The 20,595-nt window shown below is 39.8% G+C and overlaps 1 protein-coding gene across 1 annotated transcript in view; it reads left to right on the top strand.

Moving 5' to 3' along the window:
- LOC108799553 (teneurin-2-like) overlaps nucleotides 1–20,595 on the top strand; it is a gene marked incomplete at its 3' end in the record, with an annotated part of 264,072 nt that overhangs the window by 167,152 nt on the left and 76,325 nt on the right. The window contains exon 5 of the mRNA XM_018571426.1: nucleotides 11,997–12,098. Coding sequence (XP_018426928.1) covers nucleotides 11,997–12,098 — 102 coding nt within the window. The remainder of the gene's footprint in view (nucleotides 1–11,996; nucleotides 12,099–20,595) is intronic.

The raw sequence follows: 20,595 nt of genomic DNA on the forward strand, positions 1-20,595 counted from the left end.
TCATCACACCCTTAAAAAACACCAAAAACCATCTTAATTTTGCTTTTGCTTATAACTGCAATGCATTTTTCCAAAATGTCTACATTTTAGTAAGATCTCAGCAAAGCAAAACTGTCAATTTTGCTCATCCTTAGTGACAACTGTTCAAAATTCCTGTTAGGGCTTATTCAAGCTATAGCATTGTGGCAATACATGCTATATGCATTTATGTGATTGTGTGTATTCATTATGAATGGCACAGCTCTGTATTTCACTACATTTATTCTCTCTTCCCTGCTTAACAACTACTCAGATTAGACATCCACTACATAGGTTGAACACATTGATTATTTCCATCAATTTGATCTATTTTATGTCAATACCATTGAATGAAATACCAACCAATGAATAGACCATTCATAGCCTAAATGAATAGGAATATTGAATACAACTGTTTGTGTCAGTATCTGTATTAAATACAGTATCTGTTTCACTAAGTATGAAAAAAGTGCAGTAAAGTAAAGGGAGCGTGGGTTCTCTTCAGAAGTTCCAATAGAGTTTCTCCTTTCCATGACTGATAGTTTGAAGTTTACAAGAACGTCACCTTGATTCACACTCTAGTAAATCAGTGTCTAAGTTCATGGTAAACAGTTCTGTGTGATTGTTAGTTCTCGGACTGTGAACTAACTAGGACAGTAAAGGTCGGTCAGGTATTAGAATAAAAAATAGATTAGCTTATCTAAGATCTGTATTATTTGAAATGAAGGATAATGTCAGTTGTTTGTATTTTTACAGATGGTTGTATTTCAACTGCTCCCATTCTTGTATTTTGGCTAGTAGCTTTATAGACATCACTGACCTATGCTTAGGGGCTCATTTAAAAATCAGCAATATGGCCATAAAGCAGGTGCATGAAGGCTTCACTGGCTATACACCACTGCCCATGTTTATCGAACAAGATTGGCCATGGTAGGTGTAGCAAAGCACAATGTAATGGAGAGTTGATAGCAATATCTGCTCTCCACTATAAATGAACTCTTGGTGCAATTTAGCAGCATGTCCAGTTTGTATTGGACTACAAAGTGTAGGAAAGTTATTCTTTCAAGTTGGCTTTATGGGCTTTTCCCAGACACTTAAAGGAGAACTAATTAGAGCCCGTGCGTGGCATTGAAGTTGTCACACATCTGCTCTATTGATCGGGAAGTGAGTGAAAACATACCACTGCTCACTCACTTCCTAATCATCTCCCTGCAGAGAGCGGTGACTGTCAGTCAACCCTCCCCACAGGAATTCCCTCTTTGATCCTCCAGTGCTGACTGAAGGGGGAGGGATGGGGGAGGGGGAGGGCATAGCTGGCTCTGCCTCTAGATAGGCAGAGCTTGCTGACAATCAGCCAGCGGGGTGGATCTTGAGAGTATTATAGGGATCTATCCCAGCTGCAACTCTCTCAGCATATATCAGGCAATAACCCACTATATACTGAGTTTTGAGTCATGGGAGAAAGTTAGTACATGTCCTCCCATGACCCTAAAGAGAACCATGGGAAAAAAAGGTTACCCCATAGTTCTCATTTAAGTAAGCTTTTTTAAAGTGAAAGTGTATCTAAATCCAAAACTAAAAATGAATATATTTAAAATGTATTTCCTTTTTTGCAGTCATGCATGAGAAAATCCCACAGTGTACTGGAAAATAATACAACAATAATAATTCCATTCCTTTTAGATGTTTTGCTACAGCAGGCAACATGGCTGATTGCAGGTTTTTGTCAGTACCACTCATATATTTTAGCTTATGCTATGTAAATGGGAATATGTAACAAATATAAAATATCTGTTATCCCAATTTGGTTGCAACAGTGGCAATACATTTTAAGCTGACCAGTTCCTAAATATGGTGGTTGCATTCATTTTCTTTTTCAGGTTTTTCTTGTTTTCTTGTGTGTATAATCATCATCTTTCTATGTACTCAACCGAACCTAAGTTAGTAGATACAGAATCATGGGCTGACTCAATCACTTCAATTTTGTGATTATTTCACATACATAGGCTTTGCCATAGCTGGCAAGTAGCAATATTTAAAAGTCAAGACATTCCAAATTTCAGTTTTGCTAATGTTGCTTTTTTGTACAGGACACTTAAAAGGAAAGGTTTCAGCTCAGTTTAAGCAAGCTTGACTTATACCTCTTAGGGGGTCTGTTTATCAATGTTTTCCCCCTAACTGAATGAAAACTGCAATTTTTTTAAATACTTGTTTTTACCTTTTTTCATCATATGTTGCATCTCAGCACAGATGATCTAATGCAGCCTCCTTACAGTCACTTATTTTCTATATGCACACCCGCTAAGGCTGCATGGCATTACTTCGGCCGGATTTGACAACAGAAGAACATGCAAGTGTAATGTGTTTTAAAGGAGAACTATGGGGCAACCTTTTTGGCCCATAATTCTCTTCAGGGTCATAGGAGGACATATAATAATGTCCTCTGTTGACCCAAAACTCAGTATATAGCTGAGAGTGCAGAGCCACTCCACACCCGGGACGGATCCTGACAATACTGTCGAGATCCACCCCGCTGGCTGATTGACAGCTGCGCCTGCCCCCTCCCCTGTCCATTCCTCTAGTTAGCACTAGAGAAACAGAGAGGGGAGGGTGGGAATCCCTGCGGGGGAGCAGTAACTGACAGTCACCTCTCTCTGCAGGGAGAGAAACGGGAAGTCATCAGCGGTATGTGTTTGCTGACTTCCCGAACAATAGAGCTGACCTATGACAGCTTCAGTGTCACAAGGCAGCTTGAATTATGGGGATGAATGTTTTTCACTCACCCCATAATTCTACTTTAAATGACTTCTTGTAGTTTCTATAGGAAGCGTGAGTGACGGGGTGACAGAAGACAGGGACAGAGCCTTATTACACTATTACTGAACAAGGGCCTTCATGACAGAATTACCAGCTGGTGCTTTAATAAAAGCAGTAGATGTTTGAAAATGGCATTTATATTAACATTAACATGTTAAGGCTTGTTTGAGATGTTAGTGATTGGATTTTAAAATACTTCAAACTATTTTTACTGAAAAAGACTATGATAATGTGCTTGGAAATTAATTTTAACAAAATAACCTAAAACTTATGTTCTTAATATATCCATTGGTAAAGTAAACAATCTAAAAACCATCGCCTGTGCTCACAACACCTGCTGTCTACTCTAATCATATCTCCATCCTTTTCAGTAAAGGGGTTTAGGGACATTGTTCATTTGCCAGGAGCAATGTGCTATTAGATCACTTCCTGTTTACTGATTAGACTTGTGTGAATTTCATGATCTTAGAATTGCGTGTATGCGTGCCTGTAAACATATCAGTAAATGTGAGTGGTACTGTCACTGCATAAAAATTCTATGTTTGCTGATGGTTTATTATGTGAATTACAAAGATCATTGGTATGAAATTGTGTAAGGAAAACCAGTATTTGCCTAGAAGTTCAGTTCTGTTTATGTGTATATGTAGGTGTGTTAAGTTGGCCATATACATTGCAATTTGATTGTACAATCTCCTTTAGATTGACCAAAATGTTACATAGTTACATAGTATTTGAGGTTGAATAAAGACATTAGTCCATCAAGTCCAACCTAAATCGTAAGACCTATAAAAGCAGTATAATCAATCTGAACCCAATCAGGCAGACCTGAGCACTGTGTAGTCAACAGTAGAGAGGAGATTGCACAATCAGATTGTGATATATATCAACAGCTTCATCCTGTGTATGCTTCTTGTGTAATATGGGCTTTCAGAGGCCCTTCCAACAAGGCTTAAACTTAAATGACTGTCTGAATATAAAAACACTAATAATATTAATAGTAGAGATGAACTCAGGTTCAAATTGAACATGATTTAAACCTAAGCTAACTCAGGTTCACTCTGAACCTGAGATCATCCCTTATTTATTAGCTGCAACAGTATTCCAGTATTTGACATATACCTTTAGGTGATAAAACTTGCATTTTTAAAAACCAGCAGTGCATGGTAAAATATAAAAATTCAATACCCTAGGGATGGTTGTTTAATGCATCTTCTGTACATTCAATCCAAGACAAACTACAATTTGGGATTCAGAGTTAACAGCTCTAATGGCCAGGTAGACATCGAGAGAAGGCAGTGACAGTAATTGGACAGATATCGAGAGAAAGAAACAGCATTTCATTTAGTTCAGGGGCTCTTGCACATATGCCTGTTATCAGAATTTTTTTTCCTATTAAGGGCAATGAAAAAAGCTGAAAGTCATGCCCTGTCTGATCAGCAATAAGAGATGGAGCAGCAGACATATATAAACCTGAGATCACACTAAGTACACCTTTGGTTATAGAAAAAAAAAAAAAGGTTGTCTTGTTCTTTCAAGTGGAAGAAAGTCTGGTTAGAAGAAAATCACCATGTACATATAGTGTGACGTATGCACAAAACAAGCCATGCTAGGGGTCTCTGCCTTCATCATTTTTTTTATATTGTAGATGGAATGGTTGTAGCTGAATGTCTTTTTGTATGTCATTGCTAATGTAACCCTTGCTAGAGATTGTCTACATATGAACTGATTAGCTATGTTTAGTCATTTTTATTTGATCTTAAAACCTGTTGTCATTAAGGTCTGCAAAAGCATTATCTGGCCTCTGAATATTACATAAGCTAAAGGGCTTATTCAAATCTGGACTAGAAACAAAAATATAACACAGCTGTCAATATTTGCATATTTGTCCAAAAAAAGCAGAGCAAGAATCTTTTCATACTGCTACTACTACTGTCTACTACTATCGTGCTCAAGTGCAGACTGTGTACTTAATTTAGCACTTTAGAAGTGGACTGAAAGTGGTATCAAATGGACTCAAAGAGTAACTCAACTTTAGAAAAATAAAAATGAAAAAAACCTTAAAGAAATTAATTTAGCATACATAACTATTTCACAGGCCATTTTGTAATTTATTATTATTAAAAATGTCCTTTCCATTTAAAACTGTAGCCACTGTAATGTTCTAAATCTGTAAAGAAAAAAATTCAATGCAACATGGCAACATGAAGGTGTTCTGTACGGAACACCACTAGAAATGTTACCTCCTGCTTCTGTGATGTGCTGACTGATTTTCCCAGACAGATACAAGTATAATTTTAGGCATCCTTTCAGTATGAATTTCATTTTTTGGTGAGATACTCTTTAAGGGTTGATTACTACTAGAGGGATGCAGACACTGCACCTTTGCCTATTACAACACAGGAAGCCCACCCATTGTAGTGAACCCAGACCCTCCCATTCAGGGATCAGATTGGAAAGGATATGCTGTAATGAAAAAGTGTTTCTTCAGAACAGAAACAGGTAGGAAACTGCAACAAAGTTTTTAAAATCCTTACAATGTATACAGATCACCCAGAAGGGCACTGGTGGAACTACCAGGGTTGCAGTGGTCATATTTGTGACTGGGCCCTGGCATTCCGCCACTTGGGGGGGGGCTGGAAACTAAGAAAAGGGCCGGCCCCAGCACTGCCATTTCCTCCTGGCAGGGGCGATGACAGCATTGTAGAGCAGGTCCGGTCCTCCCGTCCTCCTCGCCGTGTCCTTTGTGTGTAAGAACTGCACTGTGAGCTCAGCATGTCCTGGGACAGGGCAGTCCAGCTGGCCCCCACTTCCCTAGCCTTGGTCCTCTGTAAAATTGATGGCACGGACGAGGGGGAGAAGGGGAGCCAGATTTTCCAACGCAAAGTGCTTCTGGAACAAGAGACTGGTCTGGGCTGAGTCTGAGGTGTCCTTTTAGGGCTGGCTGGAGAGCTAGGTGCTGCTGGTTGAGTGCCACCCCTGGAGGTGCTGAGAGATGCCTGGGTCAGGAGATCCCTGAGACCCCACCAGGGGCTTCATCATCATAGCATTAGGTAAATCAGTGGGGGCTTTATCACATCACTGAGGGGCTTCATCACAGCATTGGGGAGTCATGGGGGACTTCATCACAGCACTGGGGGAGTCATAGGGGGCTTTATCACAGCATTGGGGGAGCTAGGAGGTGAAGCCAGGCTAGAGAAATCATAAATATAGTAAGAGGAAATTGTTTTTTAAACACTTAAATAAATTATTCTTGCTGCCGGGAAGGGGGGTTATTATTGCTGCCTGGGGGTTATTTTTCAACAACTCTTGATAACTAATATTATTTTCCACCAGGGCAGCAATAATATTTACCCCTCCCCTCCGGGCAAATATTAATTATCTCCACCCAACGCAGCAATAACAAATTATTATTGCTTCTAGAAAGGGTCAGGTAGGCTGCATGGAGTCCCATGATTTCTACTGGCGGCTCTGCCTCCTGGGACTACACACATGCACTACCCCGGTAACTGCCAAGGCACCAACATTTTTTATGGGGGGTGGAGTGGGGGGCCCTTCATGGTTTCTTGCACCGGGGCCCTGAGCTTTCTAGTTAAGCCTCTGCAGAGGGGATTGATTTGTTTCTCTATAAAAGTGGAATTGCTCTTTAAATAATATCTCAGTGCCTCAAGCTATCCAAGATGCTCAGCCCTATATTATTAAAAATATCCAGACACCTTAGCCCCACACTTAGTAGCCATGTTTAACTCATTAAAAACTCAACACAGACTTATAGACCTATAGACCCATCTCGCTGCTGAACATTGACTATAAATTACTTGCTAAGATATTGGCCACTCACATAAATACATTTCTAACGGACCTTATACATCATGACCAGGTGGGCTTTGTGCCCCTCAGACAGGCATCAGATAATACCCGTAAAATTATACATCTTATACACCATATACATCAAACCAAAACCCCCGGACCTGCAAAAGGCATTCGATTCCATATCCTGGGATTACTTATTTTACATCTTATGCAAATGTGGGTTGCCAGCTGATTTCCTTTTGTGGCTTGGAGCCCTATATAGCAGCCCAGCCGCCTCGGTCCGCTATCTCAGCTATCTCTCACCCTCGTTCCCCTCTCTAGGCAGCACCTGCCAAGGTTGCCCCCTCTCCCCACTTCTCTTTGTCCTGGCCATATAACCCTTAGCCCACCTAATCTGTGATAACCCTAACATTCATGGCATCACAAAAGGCCCACGGACTTCAAACTTCACATGTTCGCAGATGACCTATTGCTTTCTCTTTCCCAACCCATTATCTCCCTCCCTAACTTATTTTCACTTCTCAAATCCTTTGCCCATGTATCAAACTTGAAGGTCAATGAGGATAAATCTTTTTCACTTAATATCACATTGCCACCTCATCAAGTCCATAGTCCCAAATGGCAAGCCTCCCACTAAAATATCTTGGTGTCAATATCTCCAGTATCTACGCTTCCTTATATGCTGTCAATTACCCTCCTAACTTTAGACATCTTCAGGACCTTTTGTCCTTCTGGACGAGACACACTTTTTTCCTGTATGGGCAAAATCAATGCAGTAAAAATTACTATCCTCCCTAAACTATTGTACTTTTTCCACACCTTACCCATACCCATCCCTCGCCATGCTCTCAAACTGTTTCAAACTCAGGTTGTGTTCTTTGTCTGAAGTGATTCACCTTATATGCCCATAAACGTGATGGAGGCCTTGGTCTTTTTCACCTTTAGAAATTTTATCAAGCGGCACACATTACCTCTTTGGTGAATCTTTTACAGTCCCCTTGTTGCCGATTATGGGGGGATCTGCAAGCACTGTCATGCACACCACACTCCCTGTGCTCTTTACCCTGTCTGCCCTCCCGGCTCCGCCCGCCCTCAATGAGCTCCCTATTAACCCACACCCTTAATCCATGCTCCAGTAACTTTTAGTCCCCACATTTACCATTGCTTACCATACTGGGTAATCCACTCTTCCCCCCGGGCCTTGATTCCCCCTTTCATTTACATGGTGGTCCTCAAAAGGTCTGACTTCCCTTTGCGATCTGCTGGAGAATGGTTTGGTCCGCCAGTGGGATTACTTTAGAGACAGGATGCGAGCCCCACCATCTGAATACTTTCGGTATTTACAGCTCAGACACTGTGCCGTTTCATCTCTCCCACGGTCCTCACCCCGAGCGGGCCTCACCATGTTCAAGCAAATCTGCAAATGTAACCACTATATTGTCACCTGTCATCTCCTTCCAAACACACTTATGTCACCAAATGGGAACAGGACCTTGGAACTTCGCAACCACCAGAAATTTGGCAACAAATCTGGACCTACATGGCCACCTGTACTATCAATGTGTCCTCACTTGAAACAGCTTTTAAATCCCTCACGAGGTGGTACTTGGTACCGTCCACAATGGCTCACCTCCATCCATCCACTCGTGCTCCTGTTAGCGGGGTTGCCTATCCCAGGGTGATGTACTCCACACGTGGTGGACCTGCACCTTGCTTGCCAGATTTTGGTCCAAAGTTTTTCACCTGATGGAACGGGCTGTTTTCGCTGACACTCCGTAAGGATCCGTGGCTGGCCTTACTACATCTCAAGTCCCCACTTCTCACTAAAAACCAACACTGCTTAGCCACGCAAAGTCTGCTGGACGCTAAACGAGCTATTGCCCTCGCCTGGAATAAACAAAATTGTGTATCATTCAGCGAAGTCGAACGGCGGATATACTTCTTTTGTCTGAATGAAAAACTGACCAGCATCCTTTTGGATACTTATAAAAACTTTATGGAACTCTGGCAACCATGGATTGACTATGCCCACCCCTCTATATTCTCAGATAGTCTATCATCCTTATAGATCTTTTAACCTAATACTTGATGACTTAAAAAGATTCCAGTGCCACTCTCTATACTTTTCTTCTCTTTGCTCCCACCCCATCCCCTTTTTTTTATTTGTTTTTCGGGCTTTTGTACACTTTGACTTCTCTTATCTGTACTTTACCTCTTTACATTCTGCTCTTCTTTGCTTTCTTCAGACATTCAACGATTACCTCTAGATATACTATAATCCTTGATGTAATTCACTTTTTATGTCTCATCTTTGATTGTACAATATGTTATTTTCCATCAGGTATTGTATGAGATGTACCGTTAAAATTTAATAAAAACTCTAGCAAATATTAGGGGTGAGAATGCACATCTTTTCTGTTGCCCAAAAAGTTTTATTGTATTCTGACATCATTTATATTGACTTTTAAATGGATTTCTATCATTTCAATACATTGGCTGTTTAATAGGAGTTTCTGTGCTGCAGATTTATCTTGAAGATTGACACTTTTGCTGCTAATGTATATTGACAGCAGTAACACTGCATGAGAAAGCTAAATTATTTGCTTTTCTGCTCACAGGGGATAAGAAACAGGTTCTATTGTGCTGTGAGGAACCTGGCAGGCAGTTCCCTCAGCAAAATTATATTTTGACATGAAGAAAATATAAAGAAAATTGCTTCTTGTCTATATTTAACATTAAATTAATTAGGAGCATTACATTGTATGATAAATGATAATAAAATAATGCTGTATATCAGATATTGCTGCATTTAGCTTTTTACATTTTAGAAGACAAGATGCATACTTTCCTCTTTTTCTCTGCACTTAAAATTACACAACACAGTTTATGCCAGTTTAAAAACTCAACAATTCACACAGGCTAAATATATTTTGCAATAATATTTACTGATCTATAATAATATTTCATAAGTTCATGAAATTAGATACTATGGTGTTTTAAAACTATCCCAATTTATGTTTTTTTTGGCCAGAGAAGATGTTGCTTCCTACACTTTTTTTCTTATATATAGGCCGCTGTCTTACATTTTTTCTGCTAATTTTTACTGACTTTGTACTAGTGTAAAACAACCTAAAAAGTAACCTGAATATAAAAAATGTTTGCAGAAAAAGTAAACCACCCATAAAATGCATAATCAATTTTTTCAGTGAGGTGGAGTTAGAAAAGGACAGTTACTCTATGTGGAATATTTCATTTTACTGTTTCCTTTTTTTATGTACATTTGTTTACTTTTCACCATTTGTCCTTCACATCAACATCACAACTTCCTATTTCAAACATTTAGAGAATATGCAGCAGTGAAATAGGTCACGCAGCTTTTTTGCCTATCCGTTTTGACAGTCTCCAAAGTCTGCAATAGGCTTGCAATTGTGTTTGGGGTTTGCGTTTGGGTGCCATTCAAATGAATGGCAATGCAATGAACCTCTTGCACTATTAACACATGGTAAGTGCCTTGTGTGGTATGGTGCATTAATCGTGTGGAACCACACTAGTGTAAATGAGCCCTTAGTGTGCCCTATTGTTCCAGCATTTAATGTAGCAATGACCCCCAAAAAGGCTGTATGGCAGCAGCAAGATTTTCACAAAAATAAGCCAGTTCAACACACATCCATCTAACATCCAACAGATGTCCTTCTGGACAGTCTGCTCTCGAAAGGCTGCTTCTTCAGGCTGGATGGAGGTGGATAGGAGGTAGGCCATGCTGTCCTGGCTAAATGATGGTGGGTAGAAGGTAGGCCCCACTGTCTCTGGCTGCCACTCTCTCTGGTGGTCTCTATACTACTGGCACAACTCTGAGGGGGGTTAGTAGATAGGTAGCCCACAATGCCATGGGCCCCCATCTAGCCTGCACCCTCTTCCCTGGTGGCCTTGTTGGTCCCCACACTCTGCTGCCTTTACTCTCCTCCTCCTTGCTCTTGGTATCTCCCAGGTTACCCCTCCACAATGCTCCCCTGTTCCCAGCTCTCTTTCCTGACTCACAGTCCCTCTCTGTGGGGCTCCTGGCAGCTCTCTATCCACAGCCTGTCATGTGTCACACGTGTACCCCTTAATGCACTGGGGCCAAAGTCCAGCCATAGATGTGCCAACCAGAATCTTCCTCTCTTCCACCCATGGTGAAGGGAGAGAGGCAAACTATGATGTGGTGGTGAAGATGCCTGGGCTGTGGGCCCACAACATTTTGCTATAGTCAATCTATGGATTTTTGAATGTGTCCTGGACTTATCACAGAATTCAGGACTACTGGAAATCAGACACAGAATTTTAGACAGAAATGACCTTAGTTGGTTTTCCTTTCACTTTTGTCTAGTGAGGATGGTTGAACCCTTAACTTTCTCTACAACTTTCTCAGCAGTTTGCACCTTGTTTGGTCTTCTCCATAATAATGCTCACAAATCCATATATATTCAATAAAAAAATCTGAGCCTCCTACATTGGAATTTAGGAAAAGCCTGGTGGATTCCATACTGTGTTTTTATAAAGCCATGAAAGTTTGGGATGTCAATAGAAATTACAAAAAGCATTGACAATGTGGCTAAATGACCTTCAGACTTCTAAGAATCTCTAAGTACTATACCTATTTTCTCAGAAACTGTATAGTCTATGTTTCTGCTCAAAGCAGGGTTTTTAAAGTGGTGCATCAATCTTCCTCTATTGGATAACTAAAATCCTAATCTGATTATATCTCAATCCCTGGTCTCCTGAACCCCCTCTACCCCACCCCTACCCCACCTCTTTTCCCCATTTCCCTCCCTGGGGATTTTTTCCCCACTAGTTTCAACCAGTTCTTATGCATAGCCCTAAATGCAAAATGTTAATCTCTGTACTGTGATTAGATTGTTGCCTATTGCATCCAGCAGAGGAAGCTTAGGTACCCCATATTTATTTTGTCTCTATAACTTCAATAAAAAATTAAAGAAAAAAACATTATTCTCTTCACTATTGAACTTGAATCAAATTGGAGAAATCAACTTGATAGGTGAGATGTCAGTGAATAATGTTGTCAGTCACTGTACGTCAGTTCAATGATTTGACATAGAAAACTGCATTGCTAAACCAGAAAATTGTGCAAGAGTGGAAATGATTATCCTTTATAGTCCTGACTGTCCAGGATGGTAAAAGAATTTTGCAATATTGGCTTTTCAGAATCTTAAAGTATTTGGAAGTGAAAACAATAAAAAAAGTGTATCTATGAAAACTGTGTTTTCAACTATTTAATAAAAAAGTATGTATATTCACTATTCTTGTGTTTTGTTATAAAATCTTAAAATTGGATCCTTTTGCTTGTTTGATAGACTCTGTGCAGGACTGTCCTCGGAATTGTGATGGGAATGGTGAATGTGTGTCTGGCATTTGTCACTGCTTTCCGGGATTTCACGGTGCAGATTGTGCAAAAGGTACTGTTAATGTTGCAAATATTGACCAGAAAATAATTAATTCATTATTAATTCATATATTTATTACTATGAGAAGCCAGTGCTGTTTTTAATTTTAATTAATTTAGTTTTAGTCATTTTAATTGTGCCATCCCAGGTTCCAGCATTTCTTGCATTTGAGCGGTCTATGCATCATAACATTTTTAGACTATTCATACTAACAATATTCAGAAAAACTCCTAAAGTAAAAGCACTGACTAGCTGTCAACCCTTCTATCAGCCATAGTAGCAACTGAGCTGTCACAAAGAAGTAAATGTCCTTATTGCTTTGTATTCAGTATACTGTACTGTTTTTGATGTGACCTGTCTGGAATGAATATATCACATATGCAATGCTGTAAGTCCTATTCTTTTTTCATTAATTTGGATACTCGCGCTGTACCCTTAAAACCAATTAGGAGATGTTCAGGCAATAGGGATTTATCTTAATCTTTAAATTAATATTTAAAAGAAAATATACTTGTGGCACCCTTGTGCCAAAGTGGAAATCATTATCCTTTGTTCTCTTCTGAAGATATTTTCAATTTTTAACATTTAAACCTGCACTGCTGATTTGAGAATGAAGTGTAATTTATATAAAATGAGTCTGCTCTGCAGAACCATTCACTCTTTAGCTTTGTGATTAATCACAGTTTGGTGGTGTAAGAAAGTTTAAGTCTTAACTGTTTATGCTGTAGATATTTAAAAAAGCAGATAACTTTTTCATATTTTTTTTGATTGCAGCTGAACACTTTACATTATGTATTATTTCCTACTGCCAAAAACAGATATAACTAGCAGTAATGTTCAATTTAATAAATACTTGGACATGGTAAGGTAACACTTGGTTCTATAGATCCTATGTTATACTCAAACAACTGAGCCCCAATACAAAATCTTAATTTGTGGCAATTTTAGCTCACAAACTTCTATATTTAACCTATATACAGTATAAACTGTATAGCTACTACAGAGAAGGCCCACATAGGCGTATCTATGTATCATGCATTAAACCAAAAATGCTGAAAAAGCAAACCACATCATATATATCATTTTCAATAAAAAACATTTATTAAGCTCATTCTATAGCCTATAAACCAGTTAAATAGCTAGCATACAAATATGCATGTACAATATGTATCAAAGTATTGACATTAATAAATCAAATTCATGTCAAAGTGATCTGAATTATTTACTTTTCATACATTGCACATGACTTTCTGATGTTACTAGCATGACCAATGATGAGGAAGTACAAAATGTTTTCAGCGATCTTCATAGTAATTATTTGGCTGCTCAGCATTTTTTTCTGATTGGGATATCCCTCAGACTTAGCAGAAGATGACTCATCCAGCAGTCTTTCCTAGAGCCATCAGGTATCAGTTAGTCATCTTTTACAAGGGATGTCACTTCTTCATATGGTCCTTGAAACAATTAAAGGGTATTTCTCAATTTGTGAATTGCTTACTTTTACTGCTGAGATTCTTCTTGATCTCACTTATAGAAGCAATAGCATATAACAAAAATCTCACCACAGGTTTAGAACTGTTAAGATACAAGTGCTTGCTAAATGCACCACAGAGGACACTACTCAGGCACTGCTGATGAACTGATTAACTATGAAAATGAATATGAAAAATTTAGAATATAAACATTGATGGTGTACATGTATGTTCATACTTATGCAACTAGTTTAGTTAACCACTCCATGAATAGGCATTGTCAAATGACTATAGTAAAGAGGACCTGACATTTATGTATAATAAGACCCACATTTATAGTGTAGAGCAGATATGGCTATTAACAGCTCCTGCATTTAGGAGTTTTTCATAAAATGCAGGCAGTGGTGTGAAGCCTATGGTGTCTCACAGAATGCTCTCAGTTTAACATTGCTGAGAGAACTTGGTAACTGGAGAAAAGAGCATTCCTATGACTTTACGTGACTGGGCTCTCCTCTTCCCTTTTTTTTTTCATTGGCTTAAATGACGCTCCATTTTCATGAAGCAAGTAGAGCATAATTCCCATTTGGAAAGCACAAAGCTGTGCTGTATAAATATGCATTTCTGTTTTTTTATTGTAGACTGGGGCCCCATATATAAGTATTTTATTGTACAGTGGCAGAATAGTGCTTTTTTGTACACTAGGGCCCCATATATACGTTTTTTTTATTGTACAGTGGCAGAATCGCACTTTAAAAAACTGCAATGCACAGCCTGAAAGGAAATTAGATGCAGACTGAAAACTTCCTTCATGTAATTGTTCTCTGTCCTTTTCACCTCTACAAAATAATGCTGATCTTGGGTATTTAGCTACATTAATATTACAATGATTTCACATTATTAGCACATTTGTAAAAGAGACTTTACAGATTACTCTGTGTGTCAAGTCAGCTTTATTGCAGAGACATATATGTAAAACAACCCTTACTTCAGTGAATAAATTCTAGTGTCCTTCAAGTGCAGAAGAGTCCCCAGTGTAAAAGCACTGAGCAGGAACAAATTATATTTATGTACTGTTCATCACACCATGAGGCATCCTTGAGTGCTTTGAAATGAGAGAACAACACAGTTTAAACATTTCCATAATGATATACTTTAAAGGATACGCTTTGTGTCTCAGGAAGCATTTGATTGATATATCCCCTTTTGTGGAGACAGTGTTTATAACTGATAACAATTACACTGCTTCTCTCTGCAGTAGGTTGCTGTGTTTTGTGTATGTCATACTATCATTTAAAATAAGAAGGGTTATACACAGAACCATATTTTCATACAGTTCTAATTAATTCTGAAGTTCACTTTTCTGGGTTTTGGGTGCTGCATTAAATCAATTTACAGTCTTTGAGGGTTTGCAACTTAGTGATGCTAGTGTGGTCACTTAATGATCAGAAGAAAATTGACTCCTTTTTCTATATGAATAACTAGCATTAAATATCGTGCCTGGGGGGTCCCCGTAAAGTGGTGCATCTGTACAATGTATGGAACCTGCTGCAGCAAAACTGACATTTGTAAAGAAAAAAATGACTTTTTCTTTTTTTTTTAAAGCGTGCGATTCCCCCTCCCAAACAATACCAGACCCATTAGGTCTGGTGTGAATGTTTGGAGAGACTCCATTAAAAAAAAGTGTGGGGTTCCCCCCAAAAGTCATATCAGACCCTTAAAGTCTGGTAGGATTTTTTTCAGGAAACAAACAAGTAAAAAAGTGTGTGGGATTCCCCCTTAGGGTTCCCTCCCCCCAAAATGAAGGGAAAAATCATGGGGTCCCCCCTAAAATTCCCAACCAGACCCTTGACCAAGCACAGGTCTGGCAGGGCAGCAAAGGAGGGGGGACAAGCGAGCACCCCCCGCACGATACCGGGTCACATACCCTCGGGCACTGGGAGGGTGCTTTTCCAGGGTCACCCCTGGAAAAGCACCTTGTCCACATGACGATGGGGACAAGAGCCTCTTCCCCACAAGCCCTGGGGCGTTGGTTGTGAGGTTGCAGGCAGGGGGGCTTATTCACTTTAGGGTACACCTTTAATAAAGGGGCACCCAGATGCGCCCCCCCCCCTTGTGAATGAGTAAGGGGTACTTGTACTCCTACCCATTCAGGAAAGGGTTACATAAAAGATTAAATAAAAACACCAGACTTTAGTCAAAAATCCTTTTTTTGAAAAAACACAACAAAGGATTTTTGTCCTTTATTTAAAAATATTTTAAACAATTGAAAATTGATCCATCGACTTAATCCAGTGTCAATCACGACATCCAGCGCTGTCCACGACGACAACAACTCAAATAAATAAAAAATAAAACAATCAAAAATAAATAGAAATATTTTTTTTTATACGATGACCGCTGTGCCGTCTGCTGCGATGAACACCCGTGGCAGAATGGCATTTTGACAGATAATGGCAACTTATAAACAATTGGGCGGAGCTAGAAAAGATAACAAATCTTAGAAAATAGGTTGCCCGGTCCCATCACCCCCATAGATACTGAAAATAGGTGTGCACAAAAAGCCACGTCTCCCTTCCTCTGAATCCACTGGACACTCAGATGCCATGAAAACTAGAAAAGTTAATTTCAGGGTGTTGATGTATTGTCCAGGGTTCCCAAATATGCAAAACTAAAGCTTGTTTATCAACCAAAATGTTCGTTAATCACTCCTTTAACATAATGTTGTCCGTTCTATGAACAAACTCCAAGTAAGGGATTTGCTGTTTTTTCCAGTTGCTTGCTAGAGTCAGTTTAGCAGTTAGGAAAATAATATCAGATAATGCATGTTGTGCTCTAGATAATCCATCTATATTCAAATTAAATAGTGTGTTGTTGAGATTCCTTACAATATGTTTACTACTGTAAATAGCTTCCTGAGAAGCCTATACATTTTTGAGCAAAATACGGTGGCAAATGGTTACTTCCACCAAATATGTAACATATCTCCCAACTCATTACAACCAGGAAAACATTTACTTGATAAGGTAGGATTCGAGTGAGCGATACGGACTGGAACCATGTACCACCTCATGACCACTTTGTAAGCTACTTCTGCATTAGTAACATTTAGAGAACAGCTTGCCATGTTCCTCCATACCTGCTTCCAGTCCTCCTCCGTCCACACTTGACCAAAATCCCGTTCCCACTTATCAACATAGCTATGCATATTGGGACTAGGTAATTTATTTCATTGATAATACAGAAGAGAAATTAATCTGGGACCCTCTGGATTATTTAAACAAACATGTTCAAAACTAGTCAATGGACATAGTGGATGCCTCCTTTTAGCCAAGGTAGAAATCCAATGTTGAGGCTGGAGGTACTGAAACATCTCAACTTCTGATGGTCATTTATTTTCCTTAATGGTCGCCAAGTGAGTACATTGGAGGAATGCAGGAAGTCATAAACTATATGGAACCCATTATCCATCCACTAGCGAAAATTGGAAGCAGTAGCATAACCAGGCTTGAATAGCGGTTGAGCAAATAAGGGGAGGAGTGTTAAATATGGAGATGATAGATTTGCAGAATACTTAATTGAGTCCCAAACTCTTAAAGAATGTTGCATAAGAGGTCTCAGAGTCTTAGGTCTATCACGACAGTGCTGATAATGGAATCGGGAAACACGCTGGAATTTCTAGCATAGTCCAAAGCAGAATATTTCTTTAATGTTGAATGGTTATAAGTGGCAGAAGTTGAGATGCTTGGTAATACAACATTACATTAGGTAGGCCTATACCCACACCCTGCCCATGTTTATATAGGGTAGCACTAGTAACTCTAGTCTTAGGACGATGCCATATAAATTGTAATATACTACACTGCATTGAATCCAGGGCAAATGCCGAGACAGGTACTGGCAACGTCCAGAAATAATAAAAAAACCTAGGTAACAGAGTCATTTTAATTGCGGACACCTTTCCAAACCAGGAGAGGTTGTGGGTCTGCCACGTCTTCATCATATGCTTTAAAGCGTAAAATAGGGGAATATAGTTAAAAATATACAATGTTTCCTAAGAAGAGATAACTCTAACTCCTAAATAAAGGATGTAATTTTTTGCCCAACACAACGTAAAATTACTACACAAATGGTCAGCATCATGTTTAATGCAGCAGATTTACTCCAATTCACACAGTAATGGCCTGAAATCATAGAGCATTTATCTAGTAGACATAGAAGGTTAGAAATTGTGATATGTGGCTGGGTGAGAGTAACCATGATGTCATCTGCAAAAAGGCTAGCTTTTATATTGCACCCCAGCCAGTTCAATACCTTTGATGTCAGGATGAGAGCGAAGAGGAATGGCCAGGGGCTCAATAGCCAAAGCAAAAAGAGCTGGGGATCTTTTTCAGGCTTAGGAACCATAGTAATATATGCCGTAAGTGACGAAGAATTCATAGTGAGGCCATCTCTTTGAAAAGTTTACAATTAAGTCAATCTGGGGGCTAAAAGTGGGGCAAGTTTCTTATAATATAGGGCCAAGAAGCCATCAGGCCCCAGTTCCTTTGCAGATTTAAGTTGGTTAATGGAAGCAAGGACTTCCTCAACTATGATTTCCAAATTGAGGTGGTCTATGAGAGATAGCCTGTGAGATCTGAGGAAGTTGAACATTGTACGAGAGAGCATCTGCATCCGACTGCCGAAAGTTCTGTGAGTTAGCATATAAAACTACCAGGTTACGGTGGAATGTTTGCAAAATGTTTTCTGGGTTCGCAAAAATGTTTCCACGTGAGTTTCTCAATTGAATTGGAGTGTTCTGAGTAGGCAAAGTATTCAATGTCCTGGTCAACAGTGAATCAGGCTTATTAGCCCTAAAATAAAATGTATGTTTAGCCCATCCAAGTGTTTTTTCAGATTGATGATCCATTAAAAGATTCAATTCCATTTTAATGGAAGACAATTGAGTTGACAGCTTATAATTAAATTTGGTTTTCAGGCCTTGGTCTAATTCCTCCAATTTGGATTGCAACTTGGCAATTTGCCACAAACGCTCTCTCTTTCAACGGGTGGCCAACTCTATCAGATGGCACCTCATGGTTACCTTATGTGCCTCCCACAGAGTCACAGATGACTGAACCTACCCCTAATTGAATGTGAAGTACTGCCGGGCACATGATTCAATATATACCAAATTATCTTCAGTGGCTAATAAAGAGTCATTAAGGTGCCAATGCCTCAGGCTAGGAGTCCCACCTTCCACTTTAAAATGTATAACATTGGGGGCATGGTCTGACCATGGAATAGCCTTTATTTTTGCACCTAAAAAGGAAGGTATCAACTGCCGAGTTGTTAGCACATGGTCAATTCTACAAAAGACTTGGTGAGGACTAGAATAGTAAGTGTAATCTTTGGTATTGGGGTTCAGCTCTCTCCACACATCCACCAACTGGTATTCATTTAAGAGGTTAACAAGGGAAGACTTATCTAGGGGGACATTCAAGCATGTCCTGGAGGTTCCAGGTTTCCTGGTTTTATCAAGATGAGGGTTGAGAACTAAATTTGTGTCTCCTGCCAACAACAGTATTCCCCTAGCATGATGCTTAATCACCTGAAAAAAGTGGGAAAGAAATCTGAGCTGTGGTGTGTTAGGGTCATAATAGGCAACAATAGTAACCTATTTGTGAGCTAGTTGTCTGTTTGGAAGCCAGATACTGGATCTAAACAATAAACTGGCAATACTGCGGAGCATAAACAACATGGAGAGGAGTCTGGATCTTACTCATCAGGTTCTGGTGGAGGGCGGTATAGAGGAGGAGGAGGGTATGGAGGAGCAGGATCTCGAGGTGTGTAGCTGGTTTACCATTAGTTGGTGGGGTAGAGGGAAGAGTGCCAGAGTGGCCAGCCCTGAACTGATACACCCCAAAAAAATAGGCCAGGTTACAGGATATTGGGGATATTAGTTCAGGGGTGGCATTGCTGGAGCAAGACGCTTCCCCTTTCCACAGGGGGACTAACTGCTCCAGTAAGGATGGGAGCAGGATGGAGAGACAGGAAATACAGATTTTGGTGGTGGGGGATTGTATTATCAGGAAGACAGACTGGGTAATATGTCACTGGGACCCTGAGCTTCGAACAGTCTGTTGCTTACTGGGGGCTCTTGTTGGACACATTGCGGAACAGATGGATGGATGGGGTTGGGCATTATTGGAGGCAGATGGAGTGTCCTGAAAAACGAGTTCAAAGACTTTGGTGCTAGGTTGAAGAAAAGGACATCCATGGCAGTATTCACTGAAATAAAAAGCAGAGGGAATTGAGGGAACTGAACAAGTGGCTGTGGAACTGGTGTTGGAAAGAGGGCTTTGGGTTCATGGAGAACTGGGCTGATTCCTTAGTCGGTTACCAGCTCAACAGCAGAGATGGATGCATCTAAATGGGGAAGGTACAGCACTTTTGGGGGAGAAAATGGTTACAAGAATGGAGGAGTTTTCAAACTAAAGAGTTTGGAGGGAGGAGGGAGGGAATAAAATGGGGAAAATAAACAGCATATGTAACTACTGATGCATTGAATGTAGAGGGCAGGAATCCAAGGGGGGACAGCAGACTCACTCCAGGAAATCAAATTAATAATGTAGCTACCTTACCTTGGTCAGATAAAAGAATAAGTTGTGATTCAGGAACCGGCAATAATAAAACGCAAACCACAAGCACCAAACTAAAATGTATGTACACGAATGTTAGAAGCCTAGCAAACAAACTAGAGGAGCTTGAACTTATGCTATTTGAAGAGGACTTCGATATAGTGGGAATAACAGAAACTTGGCTAGACAGCTCACATGACTGGGCAACTAATGTACAAGGGTACAACCTGTTCAGCAGGGAGAGGGTTGGTAGAAGGGGGGAGGGGTATGCATGTATGTGAAAAGTAATCGTGCTGCACACATACGAGATGACCTCACAACAGAAATTTGTGATGGTGTTGAGTCTTTGTGGCTAGAACTGGATAAGACTAATTCTAGTTGTAAACTTAGTATGGGTGTGTGTTACAAATTGCCGAACAT

Source organism: Nanorana parkeri, unplaced genomic scaffold (genome assembly GCF_000935625.1).
Source record: "Nanorana parkeri isolate BGI_ZX_2015 unplaced genomic scaffold, ASM93562v1 scaffold1755, whole genome shotgun sequence".
NCBI classification, from domain to species: Eukaryota; Metazoa; Chordata; class Amphibia; order Anura; family Dicroglossidae; genus Nanorana; species Nanorana parkeri.